The 14,299-nt window shown below is 41.9% G+C and overlaps 1 protein-coding gene across 3 annotated transcripts in view; it reads right to left on the bottom strand.

The window, feature by feature from the left end:
• enc (R3H domain containing protein encore) overlaps window positions 1-14,299 on the bottom strand; it is a 78,840-nt gene that overhangs the window by 23,406 nt on the left and 41,135 nt on the right. For 2 of the 3 annotated variants that reach the window (XM_089732941.1, XM_089732934.1), the window contains 14 exons: window positions 13,833-14,252; window positions 12,520-12,683; window positions 12,353-12,447; window positions 11,863-11,926; window positions 10,835-10,893; window positions 10,142-10,271; window positions 8,486-8,616; window positions 8,008-8,143; window positions 7,090-7,216; window positions 6,017-6,109; window positions 4,566-4,686; window positions 2,988-3,086; window positions 2,055-2,218; window positions 731-835 (listed from right to left, as the gene is read on the bottom strand). In XM_089732941.1, the coding sequence (XP_089589067.1) occupies window positions 731-835; window positions 2,055-2,218; window positions 2,988-3,086; window positions 4,566-4,686; window positions 6,017-6,109; window positions 7,090-7,216; window positions 8,008-8,143; window positions 8,486-8,616; window positions 10,142-10,271; window positions 10,835-10,893; window positions 11,863-11,926; window positions 12,353-12,447; window positions 12,520-12,683; window positions 13,833-14,252 (1,908 nt within the window). The remainder of the gene's footprint in view (window positions 1-730; window positions 836-2,054; window positions 2,219-2,987; window positions 3,087-4,565; window positions 4,687-6,016; window positions 6,110-7,089; window positions 7,217-8,007; window positions 8,144-8,485; window positions 8,617-10,141; window positions 10,272-10,834; window positions 10,894-11,862; window positions 11,927-12,352; window positions 12,448-12,519; window positions 12,684-13,832; window positions 14,253-14,299) is intronic. The other variant, XM_089732938.1, reaches the window with a different exon arrangement.

The following is a 14,299-nucleotide window of genomic DNA, read 5'->3' on the forward strand; positions in this document are numbered from 1 at the left end:
GTTTTATAACGCATTGTTACGCCGGCAAGAACAACGCCATCTATCGTTGAATAGCCGAAACGAACATCAAAAGAACTAGTAAAACCGAGAACGCCAGAACAACGCCATCTATTGTCAGATAGCGGAAATACGCATCGAAAATACTCGACTTGTGAGGAATGTTCTCGATAATTCTAGGGATGTCGGATCGATTATAAAAGCGTCGCAGAGATGAGATGAATGCTTTTAATAATTGGATCTACTCGAAGCTAAACAGCGAACGGATCATCTGAAGCGAATTAATTCCACGGTGAAGGAATAACATCGTGTAATAAGAATCAAACCCGCAAAATTATAATTTACGTAATTACTGGTACTATTAGGACGTCTTGTGAGTCCGCGCGGGTAGGCGCCACCGCCCCGCCTATTTCTGCCGTGAAGCAGTAATGCGTTTCGGTTTGAAGGGTGGGGCGGCTGTTGTAACTATGCTGAGACCTTAGAACTTATATCTCAAGGTGGGAGGCGAATTTACGTTGTCTATGGGTTCCAGTTACCATTTAACACCAGGTGGGCTGTGAGTCCGTCCACTTATCTAATCAATAAAAAACAAATTGTAGGGTGCTCTGTAAGTGTTCTAAGTTTATATTAGTACTTCGGTGGAAGTTTATTTATCCCGAACCCTAGCGCATAACACAGTATAGTCCGTCCGATGCGGCTTGTGCCCCGTGACAGCAGCGAGGGGCTCGCTTACCGTGTGTCCGTCCTGTATGTAGGCGCTGGGATCGTATACGATGGGCGGATTCGCCGGATCGAAGTGGTAGATGCTGCCGTCTGAATTCGTGAGAGGACGTCCGGTCTGAAATAATCATTCATTTATTTATTTATTAAACTTCATGTAAAATTTACATTGGCGGACTTAATGCCTGAGGCATTCTCTACCAGTCAACCAAAGGTAAGAGTAAATAGTGATAGGTGCAATGAAATTTATATTAAATTACAAATACATACATAATATATACTTAGTCTGGCCACAAATACTGTTACAATTAAAAATAAACAAAATATTACATTTGAATTTGGAATCTGTCATTTTGATATGATTGCTCATTGAGTTTTCTCATTTTGGCGCCAATACATTGTACAATATTTTGCGATATTAAAATGGAGTGGGGTGTTAAAGAGAACCGAATCGCTGTGATTGTATTACACAAAGTAGGTATGGAGCAAAATGCAATTTTTAAAACTCTCCATACGCTTGGTATTAGTAAAATGTTTGTGTTCCGGGCTATTAATAGGTGCAATGAGACCTCCTCTGTTTGTGACAGAAAGATCTGGCCGTCCGCGTAGTGTTCGTACGAAAAAGGTGGTCAAAGCAGTAAGGGAAAGAATTCGAAGAAATCCTGTCCGAAAGCAAAAGATTTTATCTCGGGAGAGGAAGATAGCACCTAGAACCATGTCGCGCATTTTAAAAGATGACTTGGGACTTGCAGCCTATAGGAGACGTACTGGTCATTTCTTAACTCATAATTTAAAAGAGAATAGGGTGGTAAAATCGAAACAACTACTGAAGCGGTACGCAAAAGGTCATAGAAAAAATTTGTTTACGGATGAGAAAATTTTTGCAATTTTTTTTTCCCTTTGTAACAGTATTTATGGCCAGACTAAGACACACACATATATACCTACATAAATATATACATGTAATAGTTTATACAGTATTAAAATGTAACATTTTTTTATTGCCCTTGTAGGCAGACGAGCATACGGCCCACTTGATGGTGAGTGGTTACCGTCGCCCATGGACTTCAGCAATGCCAGGGGCAGAGCCAAGCCGCTGTCTACCTCATAATTAATATATGCATGTGTCATGAAGTTTTTGGTTATTTCACTTTAAATTCAGTGTACATCACAGCGCGTGACGTCATATGTGGCTAATCGTGTATCATCTATGGCGAATCTCGTCTTAATAGCCTTGATGACGTCACCCGCAATATAATTCCAGAGTTAGGTACAACGTATGAAGAATTGTTTGAAAGAGATAGATTGAATTTGAATTTGATTTAAAAAAACCTCACCTGGGGATGTATCACGATCGCCCCGGGCGGCACGGCGGACATGTCCGTGACGGCCCACAGCACCTCGGTCCCGGGTATGGTCCCCGGCATGCTCGCCGCCAGGGTCCCGGGGGCGGGACCCGGCGGTGGACCCGGGACCGGGGCTGGTTCCGGACTGGCACCGCCTTTAGAGTGAGAAGGAAGATACATGAATACTGGCTTTAGAGTGAGAAGGAAGATACACGAATCCCGGCTTTTTTTTTAATTGCCTAGATGGGTGGACGAGCTCACAGCCCACCTGGTGTTAAGTGGTTACTGAAGCCCATAGACATCTACAACGTAAATGCGCCACCCACCTTGAGATATAGGTTCTAAGGTCTCAGTGTAGTTACAACGGCTGCCTCACCCTTCAAACCGAAACGCATTACTACTTCACGGCAGAAATAGGCGGGGCGGTGGTACCTACCCGTGCGGACTCACAAGAGGACTTACTGTAGCGTGCAACACTCGGTCGCACTCGGGCGTCATCGGATGCGATCGGAGTTCCCGAACGTGCAGGTGTCCCGTGACGTCATGCTATCAGTTTCGCGCGCGTCGATTTAAGTTGATCGTAAAACGTATTATAATTTTAGTTTTAATTGGTGTCTTGTAGTGCCTAGCGACTTGTTTACTCTTTTTACTTTATAATAGAACATTGTACACATATTATATTATTATATTGTTAAAAATTGGTGTGTTTGACTTTTATGTGTTCGGAGCATAATATCCCGAGAATACGAATAACAAACTAAATTACCACCAGTCTGCGATCCGCCAGCACGTGCTGGGGACACTTGAGACAGTCGATAGCGGAACGTCCCCCGTGGTCGTAAGGAGTATGTTGACGTGGCCACGGCAAGCCCACAGATATCGCCATCATCGAGCCGATCTACTTACATCATAGAGTATATTTACCAGTCGGTGAAGGAGTCACGGAATCTGTACTCCTCAAACTCAGGGTCTTGTATCCGGAGCTCGACGGAGACAGGCGCCAGCTGCTGGAGGCCAGGTCCCCTGGTGAGGACGAAGGAATCTTTAGTAATATTAAAGTAAACAATGCTTCTCTCTCGTCTGGTATAGTGTGCGCGGAAGCGCTAGTCACCTCCTGAGGTATGTGGCGGGGTGAGACGGGGAGGGCGCGATTGACAAGACGCACACGATATTATGTTTAAGTGCAGATAAATCTCAGAATAACATGTTAGAATTAATGTAATGGGTTATACAAAAAATGCATGTTCAAAAGTGTTTATTATATTTTATTATTTACGATACAAAACCAATTTTATAAGCAAATTAACATTTAATGATAAGAAAATAAAAAATAAAACGTTATCACCGTTAGTCTATATATATAAAAGAAAGTCGTGTTAGTTACACTATTTATAACTCAAGAACGACTGAACTGATTTGGCTGAAAATTGGTGAGGAGGTAGCTTAGAACCAGGAGAAGGACATAGGATAGGATACTTTTTATCACATTCCCGTGGGACTTGACATAAAACGTGGTAACTATAACAAAACGCAACTGACAGCTAAACGTAATATATTCTATGGTTAATTGTGTTAATTATAGTAGAATTTTGAAGTTGACTGGTTTGTCAATTTGTGATTTGGTTTGTTGGATGTGTTTGAAACAAACCATGTGGCGGAACAAAGTTCGCCGGGTCCGCTAGTAAATTATAAAAAAATATATATTCATTTATTTATTTTGATTTTTTTATCAACAAAAGCTGATGAATTTTCCTTCGTAACGCCCCCATGTCGAAATCATCAATATGGATTCTCTTTTTTATTTCTTTAGGTTTTCGCGGAGAAGTAAATTTTGGTTTTTCCGGTTCGAATATCCTTCAGCTACAATTCTCATTACGGTCTCGAGAAAACTGTGCACATAGTAAATTACATTTTACACTGGTCGTGTTATTGGTGGACCCATCTTAGGATATTTTATCTCGTGTATGTTTGGAACAAACTGGCAAGAACAAGTGAATCGTGTAACCGCCGCGGTGGTCGACGGCAGACTAGGCTTGTTGATAAAATATCGATACATCGACATGTCGATATTATTTTTTCAATGTATCGATATTTTTGAGCGATATTTTATACTTCGATACGTCGATGTATCGATATAAAATTCCAAGTATCGAAAAGGTATGAAAATCGATATTTTTTCAGACCAACAAACATTTATATGTTCCCGACGGTCATACAGTTACTATTTTGTCAATATTTTTTTTATTGCTCTTGTAGGTAGACGAGCATACGGCCCACCTGATGGTGAGTGGTTACCGTCGCCCATGGACTTCAGCAATGCCAGGAGCAGAGCCAAGCCGCTGCCTACCGAAACCTACTTTTGAGGCATGAGGTCAGTCTCAATCGTGTAAAGGCCGTCCTGCTCTACAACCGACTTAGAGCCTTCAGAACATCTGACACTAGAGACATAAAGTCGGATCTGGTTAGGGTCCCCTCCGGTCGCGTGGTGGTGGGGCAGCTGACCTTGCCTGCTGAGTATCCTGTGCTGGTGCAGAGGGGCTCCGCTGAAGCTGTGGCTCTTGGACACGGCGCCGCGACTCCGCCACGACGGGCCGCCGGACGAGGAGCTCTCCAGCGACTGCACCTGTGCGTTATACTATATATTAATACGTGAGGCAAAAACTTTGTAGCCCTTTTTTAAGAAAATTGCGCGGACGGAGGCGTATGAAATTTCCCACATTTATAGAGAATATAGAGAAGAATATATTTTTACTGTTGGTAGGACCTCTTGTGAGTCCGTGCGGGTAGGTACCACCACCCTGCCTATTTCTCCCGTGAAGCAGTAATGCGTTTCGGTTCGAAGGGCGGGGCAGCTGTTGTAACTATACTGAGATCTTAGCACTTATATCTCAAAGTGGGTGGCGCTTTTACGTTGAAGATAACTTAACACCAGGTGGGCTGTGAGCTCGTCCACCCACCTAAGCAATAAAAAAAAGGAGTGCACAATGCTAATATTTTTTTAAAATAATGCATAAAAGATACATTAAATCAATAAAGAAAACATTACACACACTACATACCATGTATCTGACGCACACACGCATGCATACTATTTATTGTCAAACTTTAGTTAATGCATAAAGTCTGTGGTCAAATTGAAACTAGGTTAATATTGTTTATCTTCAATATTATTTGTCTACAGTGTAGTCTTGGCGAAATCTGTGATTATAGAAATATAACAGTATTTGACAAATAACCATGATAATGTTCAAACTTATAATTTCAATTATTTATAGTCGAATTTCGATCGCTGCGGGACGACTAGTTAGTTTTTAATACGCTTTTATTAGCTTCAGACGTATGTATGTTTGTAACGGAATCTTTGAACACGATTATGACCCCCTTCAAAACGTCGGATTAACTCGAAATTTGGTATACTTATTGAGGACCGATGACAATTCAATATTACAAAAAAATATATTGAAAATTTTAAAATTCAACTAAAAAATGAAAAATAAAGAATATCATAGTTTAAAAAACCTAACAAAATACGGTTTTAGAGAAAATCCAAACCATGCAACCCACGCTTTTTTTTACAATAAAATCATTTTTTTCTTACATTTTTTAATTATTTCTTATTAAAAAGGATTTTCCATTAGTGTGCTTTTTTATTGCTTAGATAGATGTATGAACTCACGGCCTTTCTAGGGTTAAGTGGTTACTGAAGTCCATAGACATCTACAACGTAAATGCGCAACCCACCCTGAGATACAAGGTGGGTGGCGCATTTACGTTGTGAATGTCTATGGGCTCCAGTAACCACTTAACACCAGGTGGGCTGTGAGAACGTCCACCCACCTAAGCAATAAAAAATAAATAAATAAAGATACTTTAAATATATGGAGAAAAATGGAAATACCATGATTCGACAGTCTATGGATGGCAGCAATACAGCATAGCTTCTAATGGCTTACCTTGAGGAGTTGCTTCCTGCCGGATTCAGGAGTCAGTACCTTGATGGGACCAGCGTTCCAGGGCCACGCGGCTTCGTCCTGCGCACAGTTGTCCTGCGGAAACATCACTCGGATCTAATGTATTTTGAATATTGCGTCTTGTGTCCTTCTCGTGACGTCAGACGGTGGCGGTGACGTCAGACGAGGCCACCTTCGAGCATCGCCCCCCCCCACCCCTTCACCCCTATCAGCACAGGGGCTGTTCAATACGTTCGTTCATTTTCACTAGTAGCTCCCCTTACCATCGAAACTCGACCGTAATCACTAACACCCCAAGGTATAGATTCGTTTGTCGTGTATTCGAGTATTTCGTAATTTGTCTCGTTATTAAAATTTTGTATTAAACAAAAAAAAAATATACGCAAATTTGGTCTGTTACAATGTACGTCTCCGCGAAAAGGAATAGTAAAATCGTTGTAATTAATAAATAGATCAATGTTTGGATCGTCAACCCCCCCCCCCACCCCCAAGTTAGTATAAACACAATATTGAAATGTCTATATGTACTTGTAATCTATACGAATCGCATCGGAAATTGTAAACAAAAAAAAGGAAAAACGAAAACGCGTTATTAAATCGCAAAAACGGTTTTGGGTTCGATCGAAAATGATTGAACGGATTCGAATCGAGTTACGTTCGAGAACAGTTTGTAGTCGCACCAGTAGGTCCGCAGACCGCGTGACGGTGACGCAAATGATTGTCCCGGGACAAATGACAGTTTAATTCGTTCATATTCAATGCCGGTTCGTTTGGCCCCGCTAACGTATGAGGTAGCGCCCTCTGTGAATTGATATTTTAACTTCACGTATAATGAATGTGTTCTATCTCATTTCCGTTTCATTTTTTCGTTTCATCGAGTTTGAAATCACACCACAACGATTCTAAAGAAGTTTCACTTCAAAAAACTGATTGTCCCGGGACAGATGACAGTTTAATTCGTTCGTATTCATCAACGGCGGTTTGTTTGGCCCCAAGTGACGTCACTCGCGGCGGAGCTCCGCCGGGCGAGGCTTGCGCGCTATTGGACAACTCACAGAGCTGAATATCCTCCTGCGTACCCGTTCGTATTCCCGCTCGCGTTGCTCCAGCGACTTGCTCCGGGACGCCGCCCGCCCCGCGCCCCCCTCGTCCAGGGACTGGCTGGCGCGCTTCAGGATCGACCTGGTGGACGGAGTGGATGAAGTGAGACCTCCGTTTCTGTCCTCATAAAAATCGGTCACCTGGATCCTTGGACATCAAAAAGTGAAAGCCGTTAAGTCACTAGTGGGTCGTTTTCAAATTTGGGGCCAAAAGCGAGTTATTCTTATATGACTCATTCGTGTGACTGATTTTTTTGGATTTTGCGTATTATTGGAATAAATGAGTGATTGACTTGATTGTAATGAATGTTTTGTGGTATTTTTTATTCTAAACACGCCTAAATGCAAAAAAAAAATGGAGGATTAGAGAAAGTTTAAATTCATATAATCGTTACTTTTTTGGCCGCAAAATTGAAAACCACCCTACTAGTGTTCTAATGGTATTGTTACGCTGGCGAGAGTAACGCTATCTATCGCCGAATAATCGAAACTAATATCGAAGTATCTAGTAGCACCTAGAATGCTCGAGAAGTACAACGCCATCTATTGTCAGATACCGGAAACTACTGCTAGACATGTGTGGAATATTCTCGATAATTCTAGGGGATGTGGTATCGACTATAAAAGCGTTGCAGAGATGACATGAAGGTAGTTAGTAATCGGAACTAATCGAAGCGAAACAGCGAACGGATCACCTGAAGCGAAGTGGAACCAGTGAATTGAGAGTTTTAAAGTGTTTTAAGTGTTGAATACAGTATTAAAGTTGTACTTTTTTGAAACTTTATTTATCTCGAACCCCAGCGCGTGACAGTATATTTTCTGAAGGAATTAAAAGTCGTTGTCCTCGAGCTTGCTCTCTGCGGTTGTACGTACTTGGCGTGCGGCGCGTGCGGTTCGTGCGGCGCGTGCGGCTCGTGCGGTCCGTGCGGTCCGTGCGGCGAGGAGGGCGGGAACACGGCGGAGCACCAGGCGCGGAAGGCGGTGCAGGGGACGCGCCCGCCGCTCGTACCTGCGATAGGATCTCATACAACTCCATCATAATTCGACGCTTGAAAGGCAAACGTTTCCTCACTGGTGGTAGGATCTTTTATGAGTCCGCGCGGGTAGGTACCACCGCCCTGCCTATTTCTGCCGTGAAGCAGTAATGCGTTTCGGTTTGAAGGGCGTTGCAGCCGTTGTAACTATACTGAGACCTTAGAACTCATATCTCAAGGTGGGTGGCGGCATTTACGTTGTAGATGTCTATGGACTCCAGTGACCACTTAACACCAGGTGGGCTGTGAGCTCGTCCACCCATCTAAGCAATAAAAAAAAATGTATAAAGCCTAATTTACAGAGACCCGCAACTCACCGCTCTTGGAGACGAGCACTGAGTTCTTGCTGGTGTGGTCGAGGTTGTGCGAGAGCTGGAACAGGGCGGCGCAGCGGTGCACCAGCATCCGCCCGTATGACGTCATCACCGGGAAGCGAACTATGCACCGACTAGACAAACGTACACGCTACTTAATAACAAATCAATAAAGTTAATTAATAACTGTATTTATTACTAGCGGTCTGCCCCGGCTTCGCTTGGGCAGTAGCGCACGCCATGTAAAGAATTTTAGGTATTTTTTTTACACATTTGGTTACATTATTGGAGTTTTAGTAAGGATCCCTAATTTATTTAGAAAATTTTATAAATATAGCCTATGTCACCCGGGGATAGTGTAGCTTGCCAACAGTGAAAGTATTTTTTAAATCGGTTCAATAGTTTCGGAGCCAATTCAATACAAACAAACAATCAAATCTTTCCTCTTTATAATATAGAAGAAGAAGAAGAAGTATAGATAGTATAGACACATTAAGTTACATTTTGCAAACGCAAGCTGCAGTTTTGCTACCTTTTTTTTATCCTACCTATTGTAGTGATTTGGGTGGCGCATTTACGTTGTGGATGTCTATGGGCTCCAGTAACCACTTAACACCAGGTGGGCTGTGAGCTCGTCCATTCAACTAAGCAATAAAAAATAAAATAAAATAAAAAGTGAGCTCACGGGTTCTAACTTGACGTTAACTTACTAACACTGGCCCTAGCAAGAGCCGTGCTTCGCAGAATCTACCACCGGATCGGAAACGCGACCCACTGTGAAGATCCGGCGAGAAACTTAGTGGGCTGTGTCTGTGGGTTAATTTGTTCGCCAAACTTAAATTTCTAAATTTCTCTTTTTATTTTGCTTTATTCACTCCCTACTTATATGTGATTTTGATGGTGGAAACAGGTTTGGTTATTGTTTTAGCTATTTTTTACAATATTACATGTTTATTTTGTACTGTTGGTTTCTAAAATAAATAAATAAAAAAAGTCTTTCGTCGCAAGCGACGGGTTCGACGAGAACGATGACCGGTGCTTGAGGTACCTAAAAGCACCGTTAGTGGATCGGGAGGATCCGAAATTTGAATACCTTTACATTGTTAAAATACCACAAATATTGATTTAAGATTTGAGAGATTTTTTTTTAAGATCTAACAGCTACACCCTTCATCTATCTTCTATAAATATAAAAATGAATTGCTGTTCGTTAGTCTCGCTAAAACTCGAGAACGGCTAGACCGATTTGGCTAATTTTGGTCTTGAATTATTTATGGAAGTCCAGAGAAGGTTGAAAAAGTAGATTAATATGAAAATGCTCAGAATTAAATAAAAATAACAATTTTGTTTTTTCTTTGATGTGTCCCCCGTCGGTCTTTTATTTATCGATTGAGGCACTACGAAGTCTGCCGGGTCAGCTAGTACTAATATATAAATCTACAGTGGTTTTTACGGATGTTCCGTTATAACTACTGAACCATGCATCTGATTGACTTGAAACTTGGTATCCATGTAGAAAATACATGCACTTAATGGATAGGCTAATATTTATATGAGTGTTGGACTTCCTAATAATAATGTTAATTTTAAATACCCAGCGAAGCGAGTACAGCTAGTTTTTTTTTTCTAAAAAAATTTCCATTAAAGATATTTGCTCACCCCGTGTCTGTCACCAGAGCGTGAAGCTCCTTCTCTATCTTCAGTAGCGTGGCGCGGTCCTTTTGGTTCTTGTTCAGCGTTTCCTTAATGAAGTCCACCAGCTCAGGTCCGCTGGGTTCTGTTTTGTCATCTGGAATCGAAAAGGATTTTTCGTTTCCCCGGACAATCTGGACGATTGAGACAGATTCAATGAGGTCTGCCTAGCTCAACGAGAGATACTTGAGTTATTTGCTTTGGAATAGACACCATGATAATATAACTACCATCAGTAAAAAAATTGATTATGTAGCATGTATAAATAAATAATAAAAATAATAATAATGTTTGTTAGTAAGTTGTTGCTTAAATTTTAGGTTAATAAAGGTTAGTTATGCCTTGCTAGTAGTAGTTCCGAATACCCTCATAACTTGAGAAGACCATATATTTCCGCATACCCTTATAAACTTGAGACGAACTTCTATTTTCGCACACCCTCATAACTTGAGAAGACCAAATATTTCCGCATACCCTCATAAACTTGAGACGAACTTCTATTTCCGCACACCCTCATAACTTGAGAAGACCAAATATTTCCGCATACCCTCATAAACTTGAGACGAACTTCTATTTCCGCACACCCTCATAACTTGAGAAGACCAAATATTTCCGCATACCCTCATAAACTGCTTTCAAGCGACTACGTTAAAAACTCACCGGAATCGGTTCTGCTCAAGGATGCGCTCTTTGACTTGAAGTCTTTGCGCTCTGGACATCTGTAATGACATTGTCATCATTAGCTGGTACGTCGCGTTATGAAGTGACGTCATATGATAGTAGGATAACTTTTGCAACTATTACAAAAAACAGTAAAAGCTATTTATTCGCTGGGTACATAATGTTCCGTAAATATACTGCGAATGGTAATTTACATAATTATTGCGTTTATTTCTTAGAGGTATCTTGAGGTGGCCAGGAAAATGAATAAATGCTTTTACCTCTTCAAATACTAATTATATTGTTTTTAATTATTTTATAAATAAAGATAAATTGACATGCGCGTCCATCTTTTTTTTTCGTGTATTTTTTTTTTAATTCGACAATTGGCGCCACTGTTGCGTTCCCTGATTGGTTCGTGCGATATGACGTCACCGTTGGCCAATCATAGCCATCAACGTATGACGCGACGTTGATTCGTTAACAATAATCATATATGATATTATAGGAGATACGTTCCGTACGTGACAAAATAAAAATATACTTTAAGCATAGTTGTAATAAGGTCTATTTTATTTTTCTATTAGTCGATTTAGAAGGACATTCGGTTGGATACCTATATATTGGAATCCGTTTTTATCAATATGTATGTGCCGATTAGATCCGCGAACTTAGAAATTGGGTTGCATTTCTTTAAGCCGCGAATATTGAGAAAGCCTATGAAGGAGCCGCGTATAAGGATTTTACAATTGTAAGTACAGATATTAGTGAAACTAGGTCCTTTTAAGGTCTCAAGTATAGTTACAACGGCTGTCCCGCCCTTCAAACCGAAGCGCATTACTGCTTCACGGCAGAAATAGGCAGGGTGGTGGTACCTACCCGCGCGGACTCAGAAGAGGTCCTACCGCCAGTAAAATGTTGTGGGCGCATCAAAACAAAATACAGTTTCGGGATTTATTTTAAATATCCATATGTCCTGATGTGAGGTGCCCTTGGACCGCAGCAGCGGCGCCGCCCGCGACACTTACTTGCAGATGTATGCTTGGTCGTCGGTGTCTACCGAAGCAGATTTCCGAGTACCCTCGTTGAGCACTGAAAAAAAATGAAAATACATTCTGATGGTGTAGACGAAATTTTGTTTCGGAGTTTGTTTCATAGATAGATGAGGGCCGACCCTTCTAGAGTGAAGCGGTTACGGAAGGTCACCCCCCTTGAGACATGAGGTCGATGCCTCAAGTGTCTCATATAGCAGCATGACAGTGCGCATTCGTGCAAACTGACAAGACGTCCTACCGCCAAAATTTTACAAATCGTACTTTCAATGGTCAAGCATCTACAAGTCTTCGTTAAACATCTGAATTTTAATCCTCCTTTCATACGCGAACACAGTGCAATGTCCTAGCTTGTGTGTGATGTGTGTGTGTGTATATGTGTGTGTGCGCGTGCGCGCGTGTGTTTGCGTGCGTGCGTGCATGAGTGCGTGTGTGTGTGTGTGTGCATGTTAAAATCAGCGTATACCTGCATTATCTGGTTCGAAGCAATCTGGGCAGTCGTCAGAGCACACGATCCCGGAGTCCTGCTTGATGGGACACGTGCGTCTGCGTCTGCGACCCCTGGGCAGAGACAGTACCATGTTTAATGAATGATTAAAGAGTGTTTCTGCGGGTGAATGGGCATCAACCGACCTGCACTGGGGACAAGCAGCGCAGGATCCGCAGACGCAGGCCACCCGAGGACTGTTAGAGAGGAGGTCGCGCGTGGACTCCGACAAGTTCTTCTGTCCGAGCCAGCGTTTGGTCCTCTGGCGTTGTTCCATGTGCGACTCTAGGTCCCAGCCGCCGGAGGTGATCTGCCAAACGATTCGAGATACAGCCATCTCAACGTGCACCAATTAATAGAGAGACGTTGTCGCTTTGACTCTCAATATGACCGGAAGGTTTTGGAAACTTGCAAGACCTGTTGCTGTAAGCACGAGTGGTTCATTTCGAAGTGGCATAGCTATTTATGTTGTGCCCGCCAGGAATACTTGGCTAGAAGAAAGACGCAGCATCCAGGACCGCTATATAAGGAGCCGAGAGATGATTCACCAAAGACAGGTACTGCTGCGTTATCTAGTCAATGCTGCGGTTTTTTTTCCTACCTATTCTAGTATGATAGGGCATGACGTGGGAGGAGCTAGAACAGACTGCTCAAGACCGATATAAATAGAAAAATTTGATTCGAGCCCTACACCCCAGCAGAGGGTAATAGGAAAGAATGATGAATGATGATGATGACCTATTCTAGTAGCCTCGAGGGGTTATTCTAGATTCACAGAACTAGTAGGTGAGCTCACGGGGCTCTAACCTGAGTGTTGCTAACACTGGCCCAAGCAAGAGCAGTGCTTCGCAGAATCTACCACCGGATCGGAAACGCGACCCACTGAGAAGATTCGGCGAGAAACTCAGTGGGCTATGTCTTTGGGTTAATTCACTCGTCGAGCCCTTCATCGCAAGCGACGGGTTCGGCGAGGACGGTGACCGGTGCTTGAGGTGCCTAAAAGCACCGTTAATGGATCGGGAGGATCCGTAATGACGTGTTTAGGACCACAATGTACCAGTCTCTGGTCATAATATGACGAATCCGGCATTTTCTAATGCTAATGTAATATATTTACTAATCTTAATCTTATACCTTTAAACGAGCAATTCTTGTATATTAATATATACCTATATAATCTGAATCTCGGAAACGGCTCCAACGATTTTCATAAAATTTAGTATACAGGGGATTTCGGGGGTGATAAATCGATCTAGCTACGATTTATTTTCAGAAAATGTTGTTTTATTCGTGTTTTCAATAATCAACTCTTCACGACATCTATTGGCGAATAGTAATACTATTTTTCTTAATTGAGGGCAACTAACCGCTTTAAAGATACAAACAAGATGGCGTTATCAAAAAAAAAAAAAATCTACATCTAGTTATAAATAAAAAACTATAAGCTGTAGTCACGTACCTGTATCTCGACGGGCTGCTTCTTTTTGTAATCGTTATAATCGTTAATGCTATATTTATTAACATCGCTACATCTATCGTTATGACTAGAATTAACTTCGGTTTTATTGTCGACCGTTCTCTGCGCAACGTTTTCATCTACCGTTATAACGTTACTATTGTATTCGTTATCGTTATTTTTGTGAACGCTTTCGTTATTTTTGTAAGCGCTTTCGTTATTTTTGTAAGCGCTTTCGTTATTTTTGTAAGCGCTCTCGTTATTTTTGTAAGCGCCTTCGTTATTTTTGTAAACGCTCTCGTCGTTTATAACGTTGCTGCTGTGTTCGGTGTGGTCTGGGCGCGCTGACGGCGACACCGTCCTGGGCGGAGACTGAGATTCCCTGATTGCTTGACTGCGAACTAGCTGTTTTGACTTGAAACTCTGCAGAAAAAAAAACACAATCTGAAATTTTAAGTCCACCTCTATTA

This window comes from Bombyx mandarina, chromosome 02 (genome assembly GCF_030267445.1).
Source record: "Bombyx mandarina strain Sakado chromosome 02, ASM3026744v2".
Classification (NCBI taxonomy): Eukaryota; Metazoa; Arthropoda; class Insecta; order Lepidoptera; family Bombycidae; genus Bombyx; species Bombyx mandarina.